Source organism: Candoia aspera, chromosome 2 (assembly GCF_035149785.1).
Source record: "Candoia aspera isolate rCanAsp1 chromosome 2, rCanAsp1.hap2, whole genome shotgun sequence".
NCBI classification, from domain to species: domain Eukaryota; kingdom Metazoa; phylum Chordata; class Lepidosauria; order Squamata; family Boidae; genus Candoia; species Candoia aspera.
In genome coordinates, this window is record NC_086154.1 from 18,764,868 (window position 1) to 18,782,815 (window position 17,948).

At 43.5% G+C, this 17,948-nt stretch overlaps 1 protein-coding gene across 1 annotated transcript in view; it reads right to left on the reverse strand.

Moving 5' to 3' along the window:
* Positions 1 to 788: 788 nt before the first annotated feature.
* LHFPL4 (LHFPL tetraspan subfamily member 4) overlaps positions 789 to 17,948 on the reverse strand; it is a 57,851-nt gene continuing 40,691 nt past the window's right edge. Inside the window, exons 2-4 of the mRNA XM_063292823.1 lie at positions 10,156 to 10,392; positions 3,987 to 4,006; positions 789 to 857 (exon numbers count right to left, since the gene is read on the reverse strand). Coding sequence (XP_063148893.1) covers positions 789 to 857; positions 3,987 to 4,006; positions 10,156 to 10,392 — 326 coding nt within the window. The remainder of the gene's footprint in view (positions 858 to 3,986; positions 4,007 to 10,155; positions 10,393 to 17,948) is intronic.

Genomic DNA, 17,948 nt, shown 5'->3' on the forward strand with positions numbered 1-17,948 from the left:
GCATGCCAGAAGCTGGCCAGGAAGGTCAAAAATGGCAATCACATGACCATGGGACACCGCAACACTCATAAATGCAAACTGGTTGCCAAGCCCCCAAATCGTGATCACATGACTGGGGATTCTGCTGTGTGAGGACCGCTCACAAGTCGTTTTTTTCTGCACTGTTGTAAGTCTGAACCATCACTAAGCAAATGGTTGTTAAGCAAGGACTACCTGTAATAGGCATTATTATTATGTGTACATAATCTGCACAGAGGCGGGAGGAAGCAGGGTCCACAGTCTACATCAACATAACCCTAACTGGTCCAGGAAATGCTGAATTCCATAAATAGTTGTACTGTGCTGCGTAGGTTAAAACATGCAAAGTTTGGGAGGTCTTGCTTCTGGCTACTGCCCAAAGGGGACAAGAAACTGGGACTATGGTCCCCTCTTGCTTCTGAGGTTTTATTGGGGGGGGTCTTTCAAGTTTTCCTTCATAAGGGCTAGAAGTCTGCTAGTGGGGGGGGGTTAGTCTTTCTGACCCAGCAGAATATTGGAAAGCAAACTATGCAAAGAGACGTGGTTTCTCTGGCCACCAGCAGACTAACTCTCTCAAGAGGAATGGAATAGGACTGACTTGAGGGTGAGAGGAGAAGCAAAACAAGACTGCGTTAAAAAAAATGGGTTGGATCCTGCTGGGGTTTGAAAAAATATCCAGAAAAAAAACTCCCTAATATATGGGAGAGGCAATTGGGCTGTGTCTTGGGGGAGTTGCTGATTTCTCCATGGTAAGCGCTCTTCCTGCCTGGTCACATGACCCAGAGCAGAGCGTACGCAGCCACTGCCTGCTTCTCCAGGTGCTTCTCAGACATGCACGGCTGCAACATCAGGGGAGAACAGAAACACAGAAGCAGCCCATAAGCATCGGTCCTGATAAGACCATCACAGATAGACCCGTGCACCCACACACAGCAGGTATACCCATTCCCTGATTTGACAATTGGGATGAATTTCTCTCCCCCCCATCTCTCTCTCTCTCTCTCTCTCTCACACACACACACACACACACAAACACACACGCAACATATTACTTCATTACACCAAAGAAAATACAGACTCCCCCCATGGCCACTGCTGGCAAAGGAATTGGTAAGAATTCCAGAAGCCATGCTACGCGTGAGTTCACTCTCTTCTTTTTAATGAAACTGAAATTAATAATGTTATTCTGTGCCTACAATCAGATTCATTGACTAGGCATGTCCTTGGAGACTGAAGCCCCAGTCATACGGAAGGGGGAAACTGCCTCTCGGCTCAGGGGCCTTGGAAGTGTGGCTCTTCCTCCATTCTTCACTGCGGGGTGATGTCCCATTCCCAGCCCGTTCAGAGCAGGATGTTCTGTTCCTGAGTCCTTTATTAAAATCTCTCTGAACAGCTCCCACTCAAATGAAAGAAGAAGAAAATAAAAGGGGGGGGGGGATTGGGAGTCTCTGTGCAAGTAGCCCCAGAGCCTGTGCGTGTGCATTTGCCCTCGCTGGTAGCTATTCTGTATAAAAGCTGAAATAAATGACTTGCTGCATACAACATGTGGGATGAGAAAGCTGGAGGAAAATCAACATCTTAATGGACTAGGGGAGGGGTTAATGTATCCCATCCTTTCCCCGCCAGCTGATTGTTTTAAATAGGTGCCCCCTGAGTGCCAATTTTTAGTTCAAGGCTGAGCAATCTGGGGTCCTAGGGCTGCATGTGACCCCAGGGCCCCAGTTTTTCAGCTTTCAGGCTCCCTCTAATCCAGCTTTTCTTAACCTTTTGACCCTGGAGGAACCCTTGAAACATTTTTCAGGCCTCAGGGAACCCCTGCACATTCAGGCTCAAATATAGGCCGGAAGTTACAAAATTATTGTATTTGTTTCATGGGTAGGCCTGTATAGATGCATTAACAGTGTTCTGAAACTCAAAGAATGAAACTTACCTCTTTCATGTGAAGTTGCCCGAATTTGAAATAATTTTTTAAATTAAATTGTGATCTCCCAGGGAACCTCTAGCGAGAAACCCTGCTCTAATCATTGCTGCTGAAAATCTCAGCTGTTTTGAAAAGAACTGTCCAGCCACTAAAGCAGTTTTTCTCAACCTTGGCAACTTTCAGATGTGTGGACTTCAACTCCCAGAATTCCCCAGCCAGCATGGCTGGCTGGGGAATTCTGGGAGTTGAAGTTCACACATCTGAAAGTTGCCAAGGTTGAGAAAAACTGAACTAAATGTTACCCACCCCTAGTTTAATGCAAAAGTAGGGGGGGGGAGAGTCCTTGCACATGCACACACAATATGTCAACTTACACACAGATCAACTCTGCAACCTGTTCCAAAACTTACAGTTCTGGGGAACATTGGTTTAAACTCAAGGGAGTCCTGTTGTCCTCTTATCTTGAGGCAGATATGTTTGGGAATAAGACAAGGATACCACCTGCTAGAAGTCTCCCAGATGGAAAGAAATTTTCCACCAATGTAGGATCTGCACTTAAACAGCTTCCAGACCCCCAAAAGTGACTGCCAGAGGAGTGTGAATTCACACAGACATAATTGAGGGTGGTTAACTGCTCACCAAAGAAGCTGCTTGATTTGAGGCATCTCTAACTTCATGGGGATGTTGAGTGTAGAAATGCAACATCTAAAAGGCCCCAGGATTGAGCAGTTCTGAGTGTGAAACAGCTTGACCCCCTTCCCTGGGGGATGCCATTCCCATGCTTGGACATCCTAGGTCCTTTGTCATTCCAGGAGACTGCAATTTCCTAGTACAGTAAAGACTGTTTTATCCTGAGTTAATACAAAACCATGGACAGATCCCAGTTCCACATTAGCACTTTGGTTGCATGCTACTGAATAACAAACAGCGAGCTAGTTTTTCACTCTCTGTGCACCAGGATGGAGGGGAAGATAAGGTTACATCTGCTAACCCAGTTACCTGACAGTAGTGCATCCTGCAAATATCAGGAAAGGACCATGCATGTTCTCAATCAGAGGGAGAGCTTAATTCTTTATAGTTGTACATACAATATACAGTATAATTTTTGCGACACGTTGCTGCATCTGTGAACATTGTGGGTTGGGTTGGCTGGAGCCCTATAAATCTTGAGGGCAAGGCTGGAGAACATGGGTTTCTTCCATGGGTACACCACAGGGAATGGAAAGCTGCTAAAGAGCCCTAAGGGTCCTCCTCAAGGAAGCTAAAAATGACTATACTATCATCCTCATTTTTTTTCAAACATAGTAACAGAATATTGGAGCAGTTTGGCTAGCAAATATCCATCCTCTTTTAGCACCCAGTGTGAGTTTGTTTCTTTCTTGGCTAGGTTTTAAATTGGCCTCCCAAGAGCAGAGTGAGGGTTTGTGGCAGAGCAGATTTGACACATGGCCTGGGCAGCAGTGAAATGGCCAAGATGTTCTGTGAGTCAGAGATTCTTAGCCAAAGAGGGCAGAGAAACAGACTCAAGGATCTTGAGGATGCTATAAGTGAAGTATTCAGACTTGTTTTGGTGAGGATGCTAGTAGTGTAGGAGACTTCCTGTAATCATGGCCAGGGAAAGAAACAATGACCAAAACATGGCCTCCCCCATATTCTGAAGACATTAGGCTGACCATAATTTCAGGATTTGTCTCAGAAGGAAGCATTGGGACTGGGGAATTGCAGCCATGAAGATCCCATTCTTGTATTCATAGAGACGGGGTTGGTTGAACAGGAATGAATGTTCCTAAATATGTAACAAACGTTTCCCCGGAAAGAGGAATGAGCTAGACAAGAGAGCTTGAGAACATCAATGTGGGCCTGCACATTTCCTCTCTGCAACCTAATCCTCCTCTTCTAAGAAGGATTTGACAAACTGCAACGTAATACCCTCCTAACACAATTACATACTAGTGAACAAGGACAAGACAGGACTGGATTAGGCCCCTATTAACACAGGTAGCACAGACTAGACCTCAGTGAGGCCACACCAACACAGAGAACTTACCGCAGTGCCAACAAAATCTGCTGAAAATATAAAAAAAGAAAGTTAGGATTGTGGTGGGTAGGATTGTTTTCCTACCGTTGTCTTGGGCCCATATTCCTTACTCAGAACCTTTGGATTGTCATGATTGTAAGAGGGCTAGAAGTATGCATTGAATATTGCCTGTAACCTGAGGGACAGCCAATGGTGGCAGCGCTGGTTGCTTTGTGCGAATTCTGTGATGTTCAATCAAATCCTAAACAGCAATTATTCAGAAGCAAGGGCTGTAGTTTTTAATGGGATGTGCTTCTTTGCAAATGTGTTTTAAGACCACAGAGTCTCATTTAGTTTAGTGTTCTCTTAAGGTGGCATTGGATGGGGACCACTTTTCATCTAGAATTCAAGTAGGGGTCCCTTTATCTCTAGTCCTTAAAAAGTGAAGCAAAGTGTTCTCTCTTCACAGCAACAATCCACCATTCTTTCATTAACCCCTTTGCCTTTCTGTTCTCCTAAAATTGATGCTTTCTCTTGTTAAGAGGCCATAAAGCTCTCTCCACCATTGCTACTTAAAATCTAATACAGATGGACTAGACAGAGTTGTCAGCTCTTCAGTGGGTTGTTTTAGGTGTGAATTTAACAGCAATTTAATCTGCAGGAGTGAAGTTTTGCAAAACATAGGAATAATCAGGGCTGCCAACTAACTGCAGCAGGCAATGGCTGAAAACCGGCCAGCTTGGCATCATGCTATTTTAGTTGGGGAAAAAGTAGCATTTGTGGAAGTTTCTAAAAAAAAAAATAAATCAGCAGCATGGCTAGGCCATGAGTTTATCCTTTGGGTATTGTCTTACAAGCATCTTGCTTTTTATGGGCTATCAGGTACCATCTGGGTCCCAATCCCTAACCTTTGAACAGAGTAAGAATAGTCTCCTCATGAAAATGTGACAGTATTTGGAGCCTCTCAGTTTAGAATAAAAGTGGGTTGGGGACAAATGTGATATAGTATATAAAAGCATGCATTGGGTTAAAAGAGAAGTTTTTCTTCCTCTGATAAAATATAAGAATCCAGGGCCATACTGGAGCTACATGTGGGCAGATTCAGGATGAACAGAAGGAAGTACTTCTTGACACAGTAAGCTATGGAATTTGCCACTATCAGAGGTGGTGATGGGCACAAATTCAGATGGTTGTAAAAGACAACTGGACAACAGTTACCAATAGAAGAGAATCTCTGTAGCTCAGGGTTGAACTGTGGAGTCCTTGGTGCTCTCTAAGCGTGGTTGTTTGCTTGCAGACATTTCGTTACCTGACTAGCTAACATCTTCAGTGCTAGAAAGGAGTGGGGTTTGTGGCTGCAAACCTCACTCCCTTCGATTACTGAAGATGTTAGCTAGTCAGGTAACAAAATGTCTGCAAGCAAACAACCAAGTTCAGAGAGCGCTAAGGACTGGACAGCAGTTGCTCACAAGTTCATGGAGTTCTTTTGTTGGCCATATTTAAGGCTTTGTTATTTATTCGTTCAGTCGCTTCCAATTCTTCGTGACTTCATGGACCAGCCCACGCCAGAGCTTCCTGATGGTCGTCAACAACCCCAGCTCCCCCAGGGACGCGTCCGTCACCTCTAGAATATCATCCATTCACCTTGCCCTTGGTCGGCCCTTTTGCCCTCCAGTCTCCCTAGCATCAGCATCTTCTCCAGGGTGTCCTGTCTTCTCATTATGTGGCCAAAGTATTTCAGTTTTGCCTTTAATATCATTCCCTCAAGTGAGCAGTCTGGCTTAATTTCCTGGAGGATGGACTGGTTTGATCTTCTTGCAGTCCAAGGCACTCTCAGAATTTTCCTCCAACACCACAGTTCCAAAGCATCGATCTTCCTTCGCTCAGCCTTCCTTATGGTCCAGCTCTCACAGCCATATGTTACTACGGGGAACACCATTGCTTTAACTATGCGGGCCTTTGTTGTCAGTGTGATGTCTCTGCTCTTAACTATTTTATCGAGATTTGTCATTGCTCTTCTCCCAAGGATTAAGCGTCTTCTGATTTCCTGACTGCAGTCAGCATCTGCAGTAATCTTTGAACCTAGGAATACAAAGTTTTTCACTGCTTCTACATTTTCTCCCTCTATTTGCCAGTTATCAATCAAGCTGGTTGCCATAATCTTGGTTTTTTTGAGGTTTAGCTGCAAGCCAGCTTTTGCACTTTCTTCTTTCACCTTCATCACAAGGCTCCTCAGTTCCTCTTCACTTTCAGCCATCAAAGTGGTATCATCTGCATATCTGAGATTGTTAATGTTTCTTCCAGCGATTTTAACTCCAGCCTTGGATTCCTCAAGCCCAGCTTGTTGCATGATGTGTTCTGCATACAAGTTGAATAGGTAGGGTGAGAGTATACAGCCCTGCTGTACTCCTTTCCCAATCTTAAACCAGTCCATTGTTCTGTGGTCTGTTCTTACTGTTGCTACTTGGTCGTTATACAGATTCTTCAGGAGGCAGACAAGATGACTGGGTATTCCCATACCGCTAAGAACTTGCCACAATTTGTTATGGTCCACACAGTCAAAGGCTTTAGAATAGTCAATAAAACAGAAATAGATGTTTTTCTGAAACTCCCTGGCTTTTTCCATTATCCAGTGGATGTTGGCAATTTGGTCAGATGTCCTTAAATGCCAGTTTTTGGGAGTGGCAAGTAGGAGTTGACTTGTTGCCCTTAAATCATATTATGATTATGACCTAAAAAGTGGAATGTATCTGCTTGGCAATTGCATAATGATGAATGCTGGTATAATGCACGAGGTCAGACTGCAAACAGAATCTCTGGATGTCTTTCCACATATGAATGGAAAGGGGATTTGCTTAGCTCTTTATTCCGCCCCAGCATCACTTCTTGCTGTTTCAGCAGTTGGTTCTTGCTGGCAAGTCTGCCTTTCCTTAATACAAACAGATGGACCATACCCAGAGGCCAGGAGATTTATTCTGATTAATTAAATTTTCAGTTAGGCACCTTTGGCTCTCTGGCTTTCATCGAAGTCTTGGCAGGACCAGGAGAAGCACAAGTAAAGGCAGGTAGTGTCTACTTTTCCTCTCTGAGGTGGGAAAAAATAGGACTGACCTAGCGTCACCCAATGAGCTTTAAGGCTCAATGGACATTTGAATCTGGACTTGTCTCTTCATTATCCAACACTTTTATCTACTCCCCCAAGTGAGGCACAACTTCATTTGAGCACCATTAGAAAAGAAAGGATGCACAGGGAATGTGATTTTATCTTAGAGGTGAGTCTTTGCCTTTTGTGATAGCAGGGATGGGGGCAGAAGATGCTGGGTGTGCCAAACAACTTGGTTATTCATTTGGCAGGGGAGGTCTGCACAATAGACTGGACAGGGTTGTGATACTTAAGGCATTGTCCACCCCAATGCACAACAATCTCTGAATTAACACTGGATACAGCAGACTCTTCTCTTGGGGGATTTCGGCATCCCTGTGGAGCTTGCCCACTCAGGAATGGCTCAAGATTTCATGTTCACAGCAATGACTATGGACCTGTCCCAGTTGGTATCTGGTTCCACACAGGCAGCATGGCATGTGGTGGATTCGGTATTCCGTTTGGCCAAGGGATATGAAAATGGCAGAGTTACTTGCTGTAACTCCTGCACAAATAACTCTCTGGTCAGTTTTACCCTGGCAGCTGCTATAAACCTCTGCAGGGTGGATGACAAAATAAAATGGTCCCGACCAGATGCCTGATGAATCCAGAACATTTGCTAAATGTGTTTGGGGAATGTACCTCTTTTCTGCAAGCAGTACTGCTGACCTGGTTGAGATGACATTATCTCTGTCCTCTAAAGCTCAGTCAGCACTAGGGAGCTGACTAATAGAGGGTCGGCGTGCAAGGGAAGGAGCTCTCATGATGCATCAGACCAAATCCTAGTCCACAACCATGGGTGTACTGAAGAGGTCTTACTTTTCTGCCTCCAACAGTATTTCTCCATTCTGCGCAGCCTTTCTTCCATGAAGATGTCAGGAGAGGGGAGTCAGAACACAGACTTGCGATGAGCAGTTTTCATTATAGGTAGTCCTCGCTTAACAACCAGAATTGGGACCAGAATTTTGGTTGCTAAGCAAAGCGGACATCTGACCTGATTTTACAACCTTTTTTGTGATGGGCGTTAAGTGAACCACATTGTTGTTAAGTGAATCATGTGGTTCCCCATTGATTTTGCTTGCCAGAAGCCAGCCAGGAAGGTAGAAAATGGCAATTACATGACCACAGGACACTACAATGGTCATAAATGTGAACCTGTTGCCAAGTGCCCAAATCGTGATCATGTGACCAGGGGGATGATTAATGCCTTCTTGAGTGGAGAGTGTGTCCCTGCATGTTTAAAGGTAGTAATTAAAAGACATTTTTTGAAAAAGTTTCTCCTGGAAGATCTTTATAATTGTATGCCAATCTCAAATATCCCATTCTTGAGTGAGATGATTAAGAAGGTGGCCTTACAGCTCCAGATACATTTGGATAAAACTGATTTTCTGGACTCATTTCAACTGGGGTTTCATCTCAGATATAGTATTGAGGCTTCTGATTGCTTTGGTAGAGGACCTAAACCGGAAACGGTGAATGTACCCTGCTTGTTCTTTTGGGCCTGTCTGCAACTTTTGATTCCATTGACCATGGTATCTTCCTGGCTGTCTATCAGGGTTAGGCTGAGAAGGTGGTGGTGGGGGACCTTTTTCAATACCTAGGTTGTTGACATACAATGTTCTACTGCATTCTCCCTTGTATCCTCTGCTGTTTGACTTCTGTATGAAACCATCCCAACCTTCTAACATCAAGGAAACAAATGCTGTATAATCAATTTAATAGGCTGGATGAGGGAGAAAAAACTGAAATTAAACCCAAACAAGATAGACTGCTATTAGTAAAGAAAAAGCTGTACTCTGTTGTGGAGATGAAGATTGTTCTGGATGGGGTTGCACTCCCCCAGAAAGAACTAGTTCCCAGTTTGGGAGTGTTCCATGGCCCCCAGTTGACCCTGGATTTGCAAGCGACAGCTGTGGTAACAAGCATATTTGCACACTTATAGGTAGTGTGTCACCTGCAATCCTTTCTTTGTTGGTTGGATGTAATGACCACTACCCATGATTTGGTTACACCTCTTTGGCTACTCCAATGTGTTTTATGTGGGGCTACCTTTGGGCAGTGCCCAGCAATTGCAACTGTTGCAAAATGTGATGGCCAGGCTGCTGACCAGTGCAAGGAACAGGGATTCTTGTACTGAAGGATCTGCACTGGCTACCAATTGCCTGCTGGGCACAGTTCAAAACATCGGATTAATCTTTAAAGCCCCAAATGGCTGCAGGCCTGATTATCTGCAGAACTGCCTCTCCTCGTATGAAGATGCCCAGTTATTCAAAACAGCAAAGGGGGGCTCTTCTGAAGATTCTCCTTCTGGCAGAAACTTGACCCTTTGCAGAAGACCCTTCTCTTATGTGATGTCCAGGCTATGATTCTTCCCACAGAAGAATGGTTTGGCTCCCAGTATTTAGGAAGGCCGCAAAAACACATCCCCTTTGCCATGAATTTAATTCTTAGCTATTTTTATGACTGATTGTTACTTGAGTTCTGATTATAATTGTGTTCATTCTGTCTTGCTTTATGCTTCATGTTTTTTGCTATTGCGGTAAGCCACCTTGAGCACTGGAACAAACAGAAAGGTGGGGCATAAATGCAATAATAAAGGAAACTGCAGCAATCTCCCAATAGCTGTTTTCCCCCTTTTTTGCAAACTGAAGAATGGGTGGACAAGAATTCCATCAAAACCTCAGAAATGAAGGGAGCAGTGAGAGACAGACTGGGATCTAGGATCAATGTCATCCTCTATTCGTACCTGCCAGAACCTTATCCTTTTCCCAGAGTAAAAGCTGAATATATAGGATTCTACCATTGCTCCCTAGTACTGAGTTAAATGCTTGTAATTCCAGGCAATAGAAAATAATTTCAGTCCCTCCACATCCAGACATGTATTTTATAGTTTAGATATGAAGGGAGCCTATTATAGTTACCCCTAAAATATTTTGTTTTCCAATATTTGAGGTGAGGATTGCTGCCTCACAGCCTCAGCCACATGCAGAAGGGACAGGGGGAAGCTTTGCCTTGTGTGTCTGTGTGTGTTTGTGTATGCAAAGCAGGCACACTCACCTTTGTTCTCTGTTTTGAGCTCCTCGTGAAGCAGGTCATTCTGCCGGTTGCCGAGGACAAAGGCCAGGAAGGAGAGGATAAGGGCATTCAAGATGCCAATGATGGCTAAGATATAAGCCCAGCGCACAGAGCAGTCGCCCAGCGAATACTTCCCTGTCTTCTCCCCGCACATGTCCCTGACGGTCTCTGAGTCCCAGCCATCTGGGAATATCATGCAGCCCAGCACCAGGCAGAGAGCTGGACAAAGAAAAGAGGAAGGAAGACGGGTCGTTAACCAGGCACCGCTTGCATCAGTTGATCTATTTTGCAGATGGAAGAGAGCCTAGCACAGTGTCTCTAAATAAAAACCAAAGTCTGTGCTTGAACTCATTCTACCCTCCAAAGAGGGAGATTTTCATTCCCCAAAGATTCCATGATGCACATTCAATGCATTTTCCATGCAAAAAGAACATGTATTCAACTCATGTTGTCTTGGGGTGGGGGTGGTGGAGATTGCACAGTATTCCCTTCCCCTCCATTCTCAACCTGTTGCCTTTCAGGGTGCTGGACTACAACCAACATCACTCTCAGCCAGCATAACCAACTGGCATGAAGTTTGGAGAGCTGCAGTGTGCCTCATCTGAAGGCTGCAAAGTTAGCTCAAGCATCACTCCTGTGTTTTAAAGCTTTCCTTTAAATTAATGAAAGCTTGCCAATAATAATAATTTTAACAACAACAGCTGCTGCTGCTGCTGCTGCTAACTTTTCAAAATACTGTGTGGAAGTGTCTTTGGATTAATTGGAAAATGATCATTGAAATGTAAAAATGGAAATGTTTAGTTACTAAAAGGTAAGATTACAGGTAGTTCTTGTTTAGCAACTGCCTCAGACAGTGACCGTTTACAATTATGATGGTGCTGAAAAAAATAACTTTGCAACCCATGCCTGTATTTATTATCTTTGCAGTGTTATCGCTCTCTCAGTCAGGTGTTCATCATTACAGTCAGTTAGTACACATTGTCCTATGCCTGACCCATTTTTATTCCCCTCCCCAACCCTCGCAGGGCAGAGAGATTGCCTAAACAAGCAATTTCTTCCTGAGCTGTTTTTCTCTGCAGCTCAGCAGGTCCCTAAAAAGTGCTTATGGGCTGGGCTACTCCCTAAAACTGACAAGACTCTAATCAGTTTCACACTGAAGGCTTTTGTTTGCCTCCTAAGGAAAGCTGAAGTAAATTTGTAAGCACAGTTGCGGTCTTGTGATTTTCACTTAGCAATCACTTCACTTAATGGCCAAGGCCCTGCGGTCACTAAATGAGAACTACCTGTTTCTACTTATTTAAGAAGAAAGCTATTTAACAGGAAAATACATGTCAATAATTTTCTAATATTTCAAAAGTTTGCCAGACAGCAGATGCCAAAATAAGCTTAGGGCAAGAAGTGATTATTTTTAACCTCAAGAAGCCAAGTTTATGTATGCACATGTATATATTTGTATAATCTTGAGCTTCTTAATGAAAAAAAGCAAAAACAAGCAAATATCCATCAGCTATCCTCTTTTAGGGTAAACAACATTCTGTAAAACACAGAAAAGGAGTAAGAAGTAGCCAGCCAGAGAACTTAAGGGCACAAGATAACAGAAAATATACTTAAATCTTGTTCAATCCAGTGCATACTTTCCTACTTTTGCAAACCATCCTTGTTTCTACCACATTCATACAGTGTGTTTTGTTCTTTAGCCAGGTTTAAATATTAGCAGAAACTTTCATAACCATTTAAGAGGAGTATAGGGTAAGCCTTGCTAGACCATCATGCTATCCCCCTGTCCTTAAATCAAGAGGAGAATTTGGTGGTATGGAAAGCTCTGCCCCCACACTCACAGCCTCTTTCCTGTGTGTTGTGCAGTGTTATAGCCAGGAAGTCATTTCCAGGCAGCGATTGGTGGATTCCCTGCTGCCCTTTCCCCTCCCTCCCAGGATCACCTGCCTGCTGGAGAATTGCCCCCCACTTCTTATCCTGAATGTGGTATGGTGGAGATGGGGAACTGCAGGCATCTCCCACCCCTTCATCCACTATCCCTTTTATGCTCCAGACAGTGTTTCTCAACCTTGGCCACTTTAAGATGTGTGGACAACTCCCAGAAGTCCCCAGCCAATTCTGGGAGTTGAAGTCCACACATCTTAAAGTGGCCAAGGTTGAGAAACACTGTTCAAGACAGTCAGTGGAGCATTTTCTGTTTGGTTTGCTTGGTTTTTTGACAACACAGGATCATTGTCCAGCTGTCTGTCTGTCTATCTGTCAATCTATCAACACAGGAATATCAATCTCTCAGGCTCCAAGAAGATTCAGATGTTGATACCCCCTTGGCAGAAATAGCCTATATTTTTCAACAGTGCTGCACTGAAGACCCCATCCAGCTGCCCCAGGTTTTTGCTGCTCCACCCCCATATTTTCATCCACCCCTCCAGCCATCACCCAAGTCCCGCATCACCAACCTGATGGCCTCCTACCAGACCCCCATCCACGTGCCAATGCTGATTCCACCTGGGCTTCTCACATGATGTGGTACCACCATCCTCTACATCATTGCAGCTGGGGCACCACTACCCATTTTCTCATGCAACTGGCAATTACTTGCATGCCCTTGCACACTGCCAAGCCTAGCAACAAGACTGGCCTCCTGTGCTGCCCCAAGGAAGGGAGGACAAGTGGTTGGTGATTAATTCTTGGAAGGCAGTTGTTCAGAGGCTCCTTGCTCAGGTTAGTTTGCTCCAGTGTAAAAAGGAAGCACAGCCCAGTCCCTCTTCCTTCACCTTTGACAAGAACTCAATCTCAGCATGAACTACTTCATCAGGAGTAAAGAGGAAGCTGCTAAGGGCAGGCCACCCACAAATCAGTTTGACATCTCCTGGTCAGTATTGTCAATATTTATTTCTGCCACAGCCCCTGAAGTTGGTGTTTTGCTGGTGGAGCTACTTGGTGCCGCTCTGCAAATCCTTTGCCATGACCTCATGTTTATATGGTGCTGGGCACTCAGCATCCCTTTGATGCCAAGCTGGGAGTTGAAAATCACATAATGATTTTCCTACGGATAGAACTTGTGTGTGTGTGTGTGTGTGTGTGTGTGTGTGTGAGAGAGAGAGAGAGAGAGAGAGATTTCTAGTCTCAGTAGAAGTGCCACAATAAAGCCAGAACTTGGTGCACCGTGGGGGAGGGGAGCTGTCATAAAGGTCGCTTTATTTTGGGGTATCAATGGGAATATTGATCTCATAGAAGACTAGCATTCCATAAGGTTGATATTCTTTTATCCAAATGACAAAAAATAGAAAGAAATAGACTTTACTGATCCACTCTCTCTGGCAGTCATAGCGAAAATGGCCATGGATGGGCAGAACCCGGTGTCCAGATGGGAGGAGCAGTCCCACAGCAGCTCTGCCAGGCCAACTGGAGCTCAGCAGAACATCAACCTCCAGCTGGTGGCTGCCTGGGACCAAGCAACTTTTAACTCCTTCTCTCCCTGAATTCCTTCCTTTGGCATCTCCTTGGAGAGACAGTGGGTTATAGAATAAATAAGAGCTGCTCAATAACCTGCAGGCTTCTCACTCCACAATAGTATTTGTCAAATGTTTCTCAAGAGTGGGGAATCTGTGTCCCCCCAGATTATTGATGCTGGTCAAAATGCTGACCAGCATGTCCAAATTTCAGGGATAAGTTGAGCTGTTTTCTAATATCTGGAGGACCATAGCAACCTCATCCCTACCTTAGGTGATACAGGACTCAGTCCTCTATTTCCTTCAGGACTGTGCTTTTGGTTAGACCTGGGTGATCAGCTTCTAGGTCACTGGAAGTCCCACTTTTTAATCTTTTTTAGCACCTGAGGCTGCAATGGATACAGTTTTAATGTAATGACATTGTAGTGAATAGGGGGGGCTGGGGTTTTTCATATTTTGGGGATGGGTTTTCTTTGCCCCCCCCCCTTTTTTGCATTTCTTTTGCAAATCTGCCATCTAATGCGCCTTCAGGATTTGGTGGATTGTCACCAGATTTCAGTGTCATAATGTCCAAGGGATCTCAGGGTCACAGAAAATAGGCCTGTGGTCCATTCCCTGAATTAGCTGATGGGCTGTACCCCTTTCTCACTTTATATAATTCTATAAATAGAGCCAGCTTGTTTGGTAATTATAAGTAGGCTTGATCTTTTTCAGCCCTCAGTCAAATCAACAATAAAGAATTGAGAACACTATAGAGGTCTCCAGTAGGTTGGTTTACTTACGCCAGACTCTTAGGCCAATGTTCATTCCTGAATCTGATAGCACCACCACTATTTTGCAACAGATTAGCTGTGGAATTCCTGTCTGGATTGAATGAGGAGGCAGGAACAGAACTGGCTTTGGGCATATTGAACCTACCTGGGATGGGGGGAGAGCACACTTATGATTCAACCAGGCAGCTTTATGAGTCATCCCAGCTATTCTTACCTTGAACAGATGCTTATATATATTCTCAGGTACAACAAAGGGAAGAGGAAGGAAATCTTTTCCAAGAAGTTCTGGGCAGAGGCGGGGAAGACAAGATGACAGTCTTGCTTTGATTTCTTTTATCCTTTTCTGTAGTGCTCATTCTTTTAGACTGTCTTAGTTTTTTCTGCTACAGATGACACCAATGGTCAGTGATGTGCTCCAGTTTTTCCTTATGCAAAATGGATGCCCTGAGATATATTGTTTTCCTCTGCTCCACCGGTCTCTATTTTGTTCTCTTGAGATTATGACTTTGCCAGCAATTTTAACACGAGAAGCTTTTATTTATTTATTTATTCATTCATTCATTCATTCATTCATTCATTCATTCATTCATTCATTCATTCAATTTCTATAGCTGCCCATCTCAAACCAGTGACCCTGGGTGGCTAACAATAATAAAAACAATAAAAACAATACCAAAAAATTAAATATAAATATAAGTACAGCTGAGAGACCTTAAAAGCCATTGGTGCTAGCACAACCATGAAACAGGGCCCTTCACACACTCTGGGCCCCAGGCCTGGGCACAAAGCCAGGTCTTCAAGATCTCCCAAAAAGCCAAAAGGGTCAGGGCCATCCTAATCTCAGGAGGGAGGATGTTCCAGAGGGCAGGTGCCACAGCAGAAAAGGCATGTCTCCTGGTCCCCGCCAGCCAACATTCCTTGGCTGACAGGACCTGGAGCATGCTTATCCTGCCAGACCAGATTGGACAGGTAGACACAAATGGGAAAAGATGGTCCCTCAGGTATCCCAGTCCCAAACCATGAAGGGCTTTAAAGGTGACAACCAGCACCTTAAATTGCACCCGGAAGCACACCGGCAACCAATGCAGCTCCAAAGCAGTGGTGTTACAAGTGCTGAGTAGCCGACACTATTTACAACCCAGGCAGCTGCATTCTGTACCAGCTGAAGCTTCCGAATGCTCTTCAAGGGCAACCCCATGTAGAGTGCATTGCAATAGTCCAAATAGGAGGTCATGAGGGCATGAGTGACAGTGAGAGTTTTGGTGAACTGGGGTTGAAACAGAAGTGGGACTGGAAATGTTATCTTACACAATATAAGGGGATGCTGTGTTTTTTCCTTCAATAACAATATGATTAATTATCATGCCATCCACGTGCAACAGCATGGTAGGACCTTGAGAGGTGCTGTGTTGCATCAGATCAACCTCATACATCTGACAAAGTCATAAGCCAGGCATAAATACAGCAACACTCCATTGCTGTCTAGTCCTGAAAGATCTACTGCCTTTGAACATAGTGTTTTACCATGAAGATCAGAAATAGACGGAATGTGAATTTGTCCTAATCCCATTCTAAAGCCATGTAACCATTGATCATGTCCAACTGACTCTTTTATTAAACTACATCCCTGGCCATGAGGAACGTATCTAAAATTTACAAGACAAGGAGTGGGCAACCTAAGGAGTGGGCAACCAAATGGTGGTGTTGCTGAAATTCGGTGTCAAAATGGTGAGTTTGGGGCTGTACAAGTTTTATGTGTGTGTTTTTGTTTTTTTTCCTCCCAACATTAGGAAAGAAATAAGAATGGTAGGCTAAGCACTGAAATTCAGAATGATTTGGGGCAGGTTTTGAGAGATTTGAAGGTATTTTGCACATAAATCTTTCTTCTCATCTCCCTATTTCACCCCAAAAGTGCAGATATTAAAGAGATGCTGGTATGAAAACATTCATCCATCCGTTTTGCCAGTAGGAACTCTGTGGGAAATGTTCATCAGATGCCATTAATATGTATAGTTTTATTTCAGTTCCAATACAAAGACCCAGAGACATATAACTTACATACCTATACAACCAGCAGCCCATCAGTATAAAATGCTAATCACTTTCTTGAGTATGTCTTGTTGAAGATCATTACTGCACAGCATTTATTTGGCAAGTTCAATACTAGGTTCTGTTGTTTTTATGTTCTGTTGTAAACTCAAACCTCTTAGTATCTTCAGCAGGAAAAGTTCTAGAATAACACCATTGTTTCAGATCTGGAATCTGTGCATCAACATATAAGCATTTAAGTTAAAAGAACCCTTCCTTCCTTTCCTCATCTGGTAGATTTGCTACATTTTATGGATAAGGATGAGCTATAATGTATTACCTTGCTAGGCCCCACTGCTCTTCTCCAGAGTGGGTCAAAATGATGTAAAATTGCCCTTTCTAACCTAAGTATCCTTTTTGATATTTCTCATATCAAAACTCCACACCGTACTGTGGCACGCAGTAATATAATTCTTTTTACTCTGTTCCAAGCAGCTTCTACATGCTCTTTCCCCCCCATTTCCATTCATTCTTTGGGCAATTAATCTATCTTGTAATACTTTTTCATACAAGACTCATACTTTCTCTTCCTAAGGTTTCTTTCACCTTCTTTCTTCCATATCCTTCACTAATTCTTTCAAAGGATCATCATAAACAAATCAATCATGCTTTCAGAGTTATATCCATCCCTCTGCCATGTTTACACATGACCACATTTAAGCTTAATCCATATATTGGAAACAGACTATTTTCTAAGCAGATACTCACCAAATGATCATAATGCTCATTCATTCTTGGATCTACAAATGGCACAGTTTCTTTTTCTGTACACTCTCTTCTCATTCTTATCTATTGATTAATGTTACCTAGCATGCTTTTTAAAAAAAAAATCCTAAATCACATTTATTCAGAATGTTGCGGTATTTTCCCCATAGGTTACTACTGGTTCTTCTATTATCATCCCTCACAGGAACATAATATGCAACTATCACCAACCTAGACAGTTTTACTTTTGAATAACAACACAGTGATACCAATTCATTATCTTCCTGGTGTACTTCTTAATCTTTTCATTCAAAATTATGCCTACACCTTTACTCCCCCTCCCATCTTCACACCTTCATTCAGATTACATCCAGGCTTGCTTACTCGGAGTTCTATTGATTATTCATGGCTACATCAAACTCCATCACACATTATCACACACTCTCAAATGTGCTCTAGAGTCCAGAGTCCCTCTTTTGGGGGAGATGGGCAGTGGCTAAATGTGAATAATAAATAAATGATAAATAAATTTATTTCACTTATTGCATTTATATCCTGCGGTGTTTTTTTCCTGAAAGGAATTCATAGTGGCATCTCTTAGGTCCCCACCTTTACTATCCAGAGATTGGCCACTCCATACCCGGCTCACTTCAGCAAGCTTTCACACCATGCCTTGCCAGTACCCCTTCTTGTGGCATTTTCTACCTTCTGAATGAAAAGCTTCAAATATAAGTCAACTTCTGCACATTCTAAGAGGTTC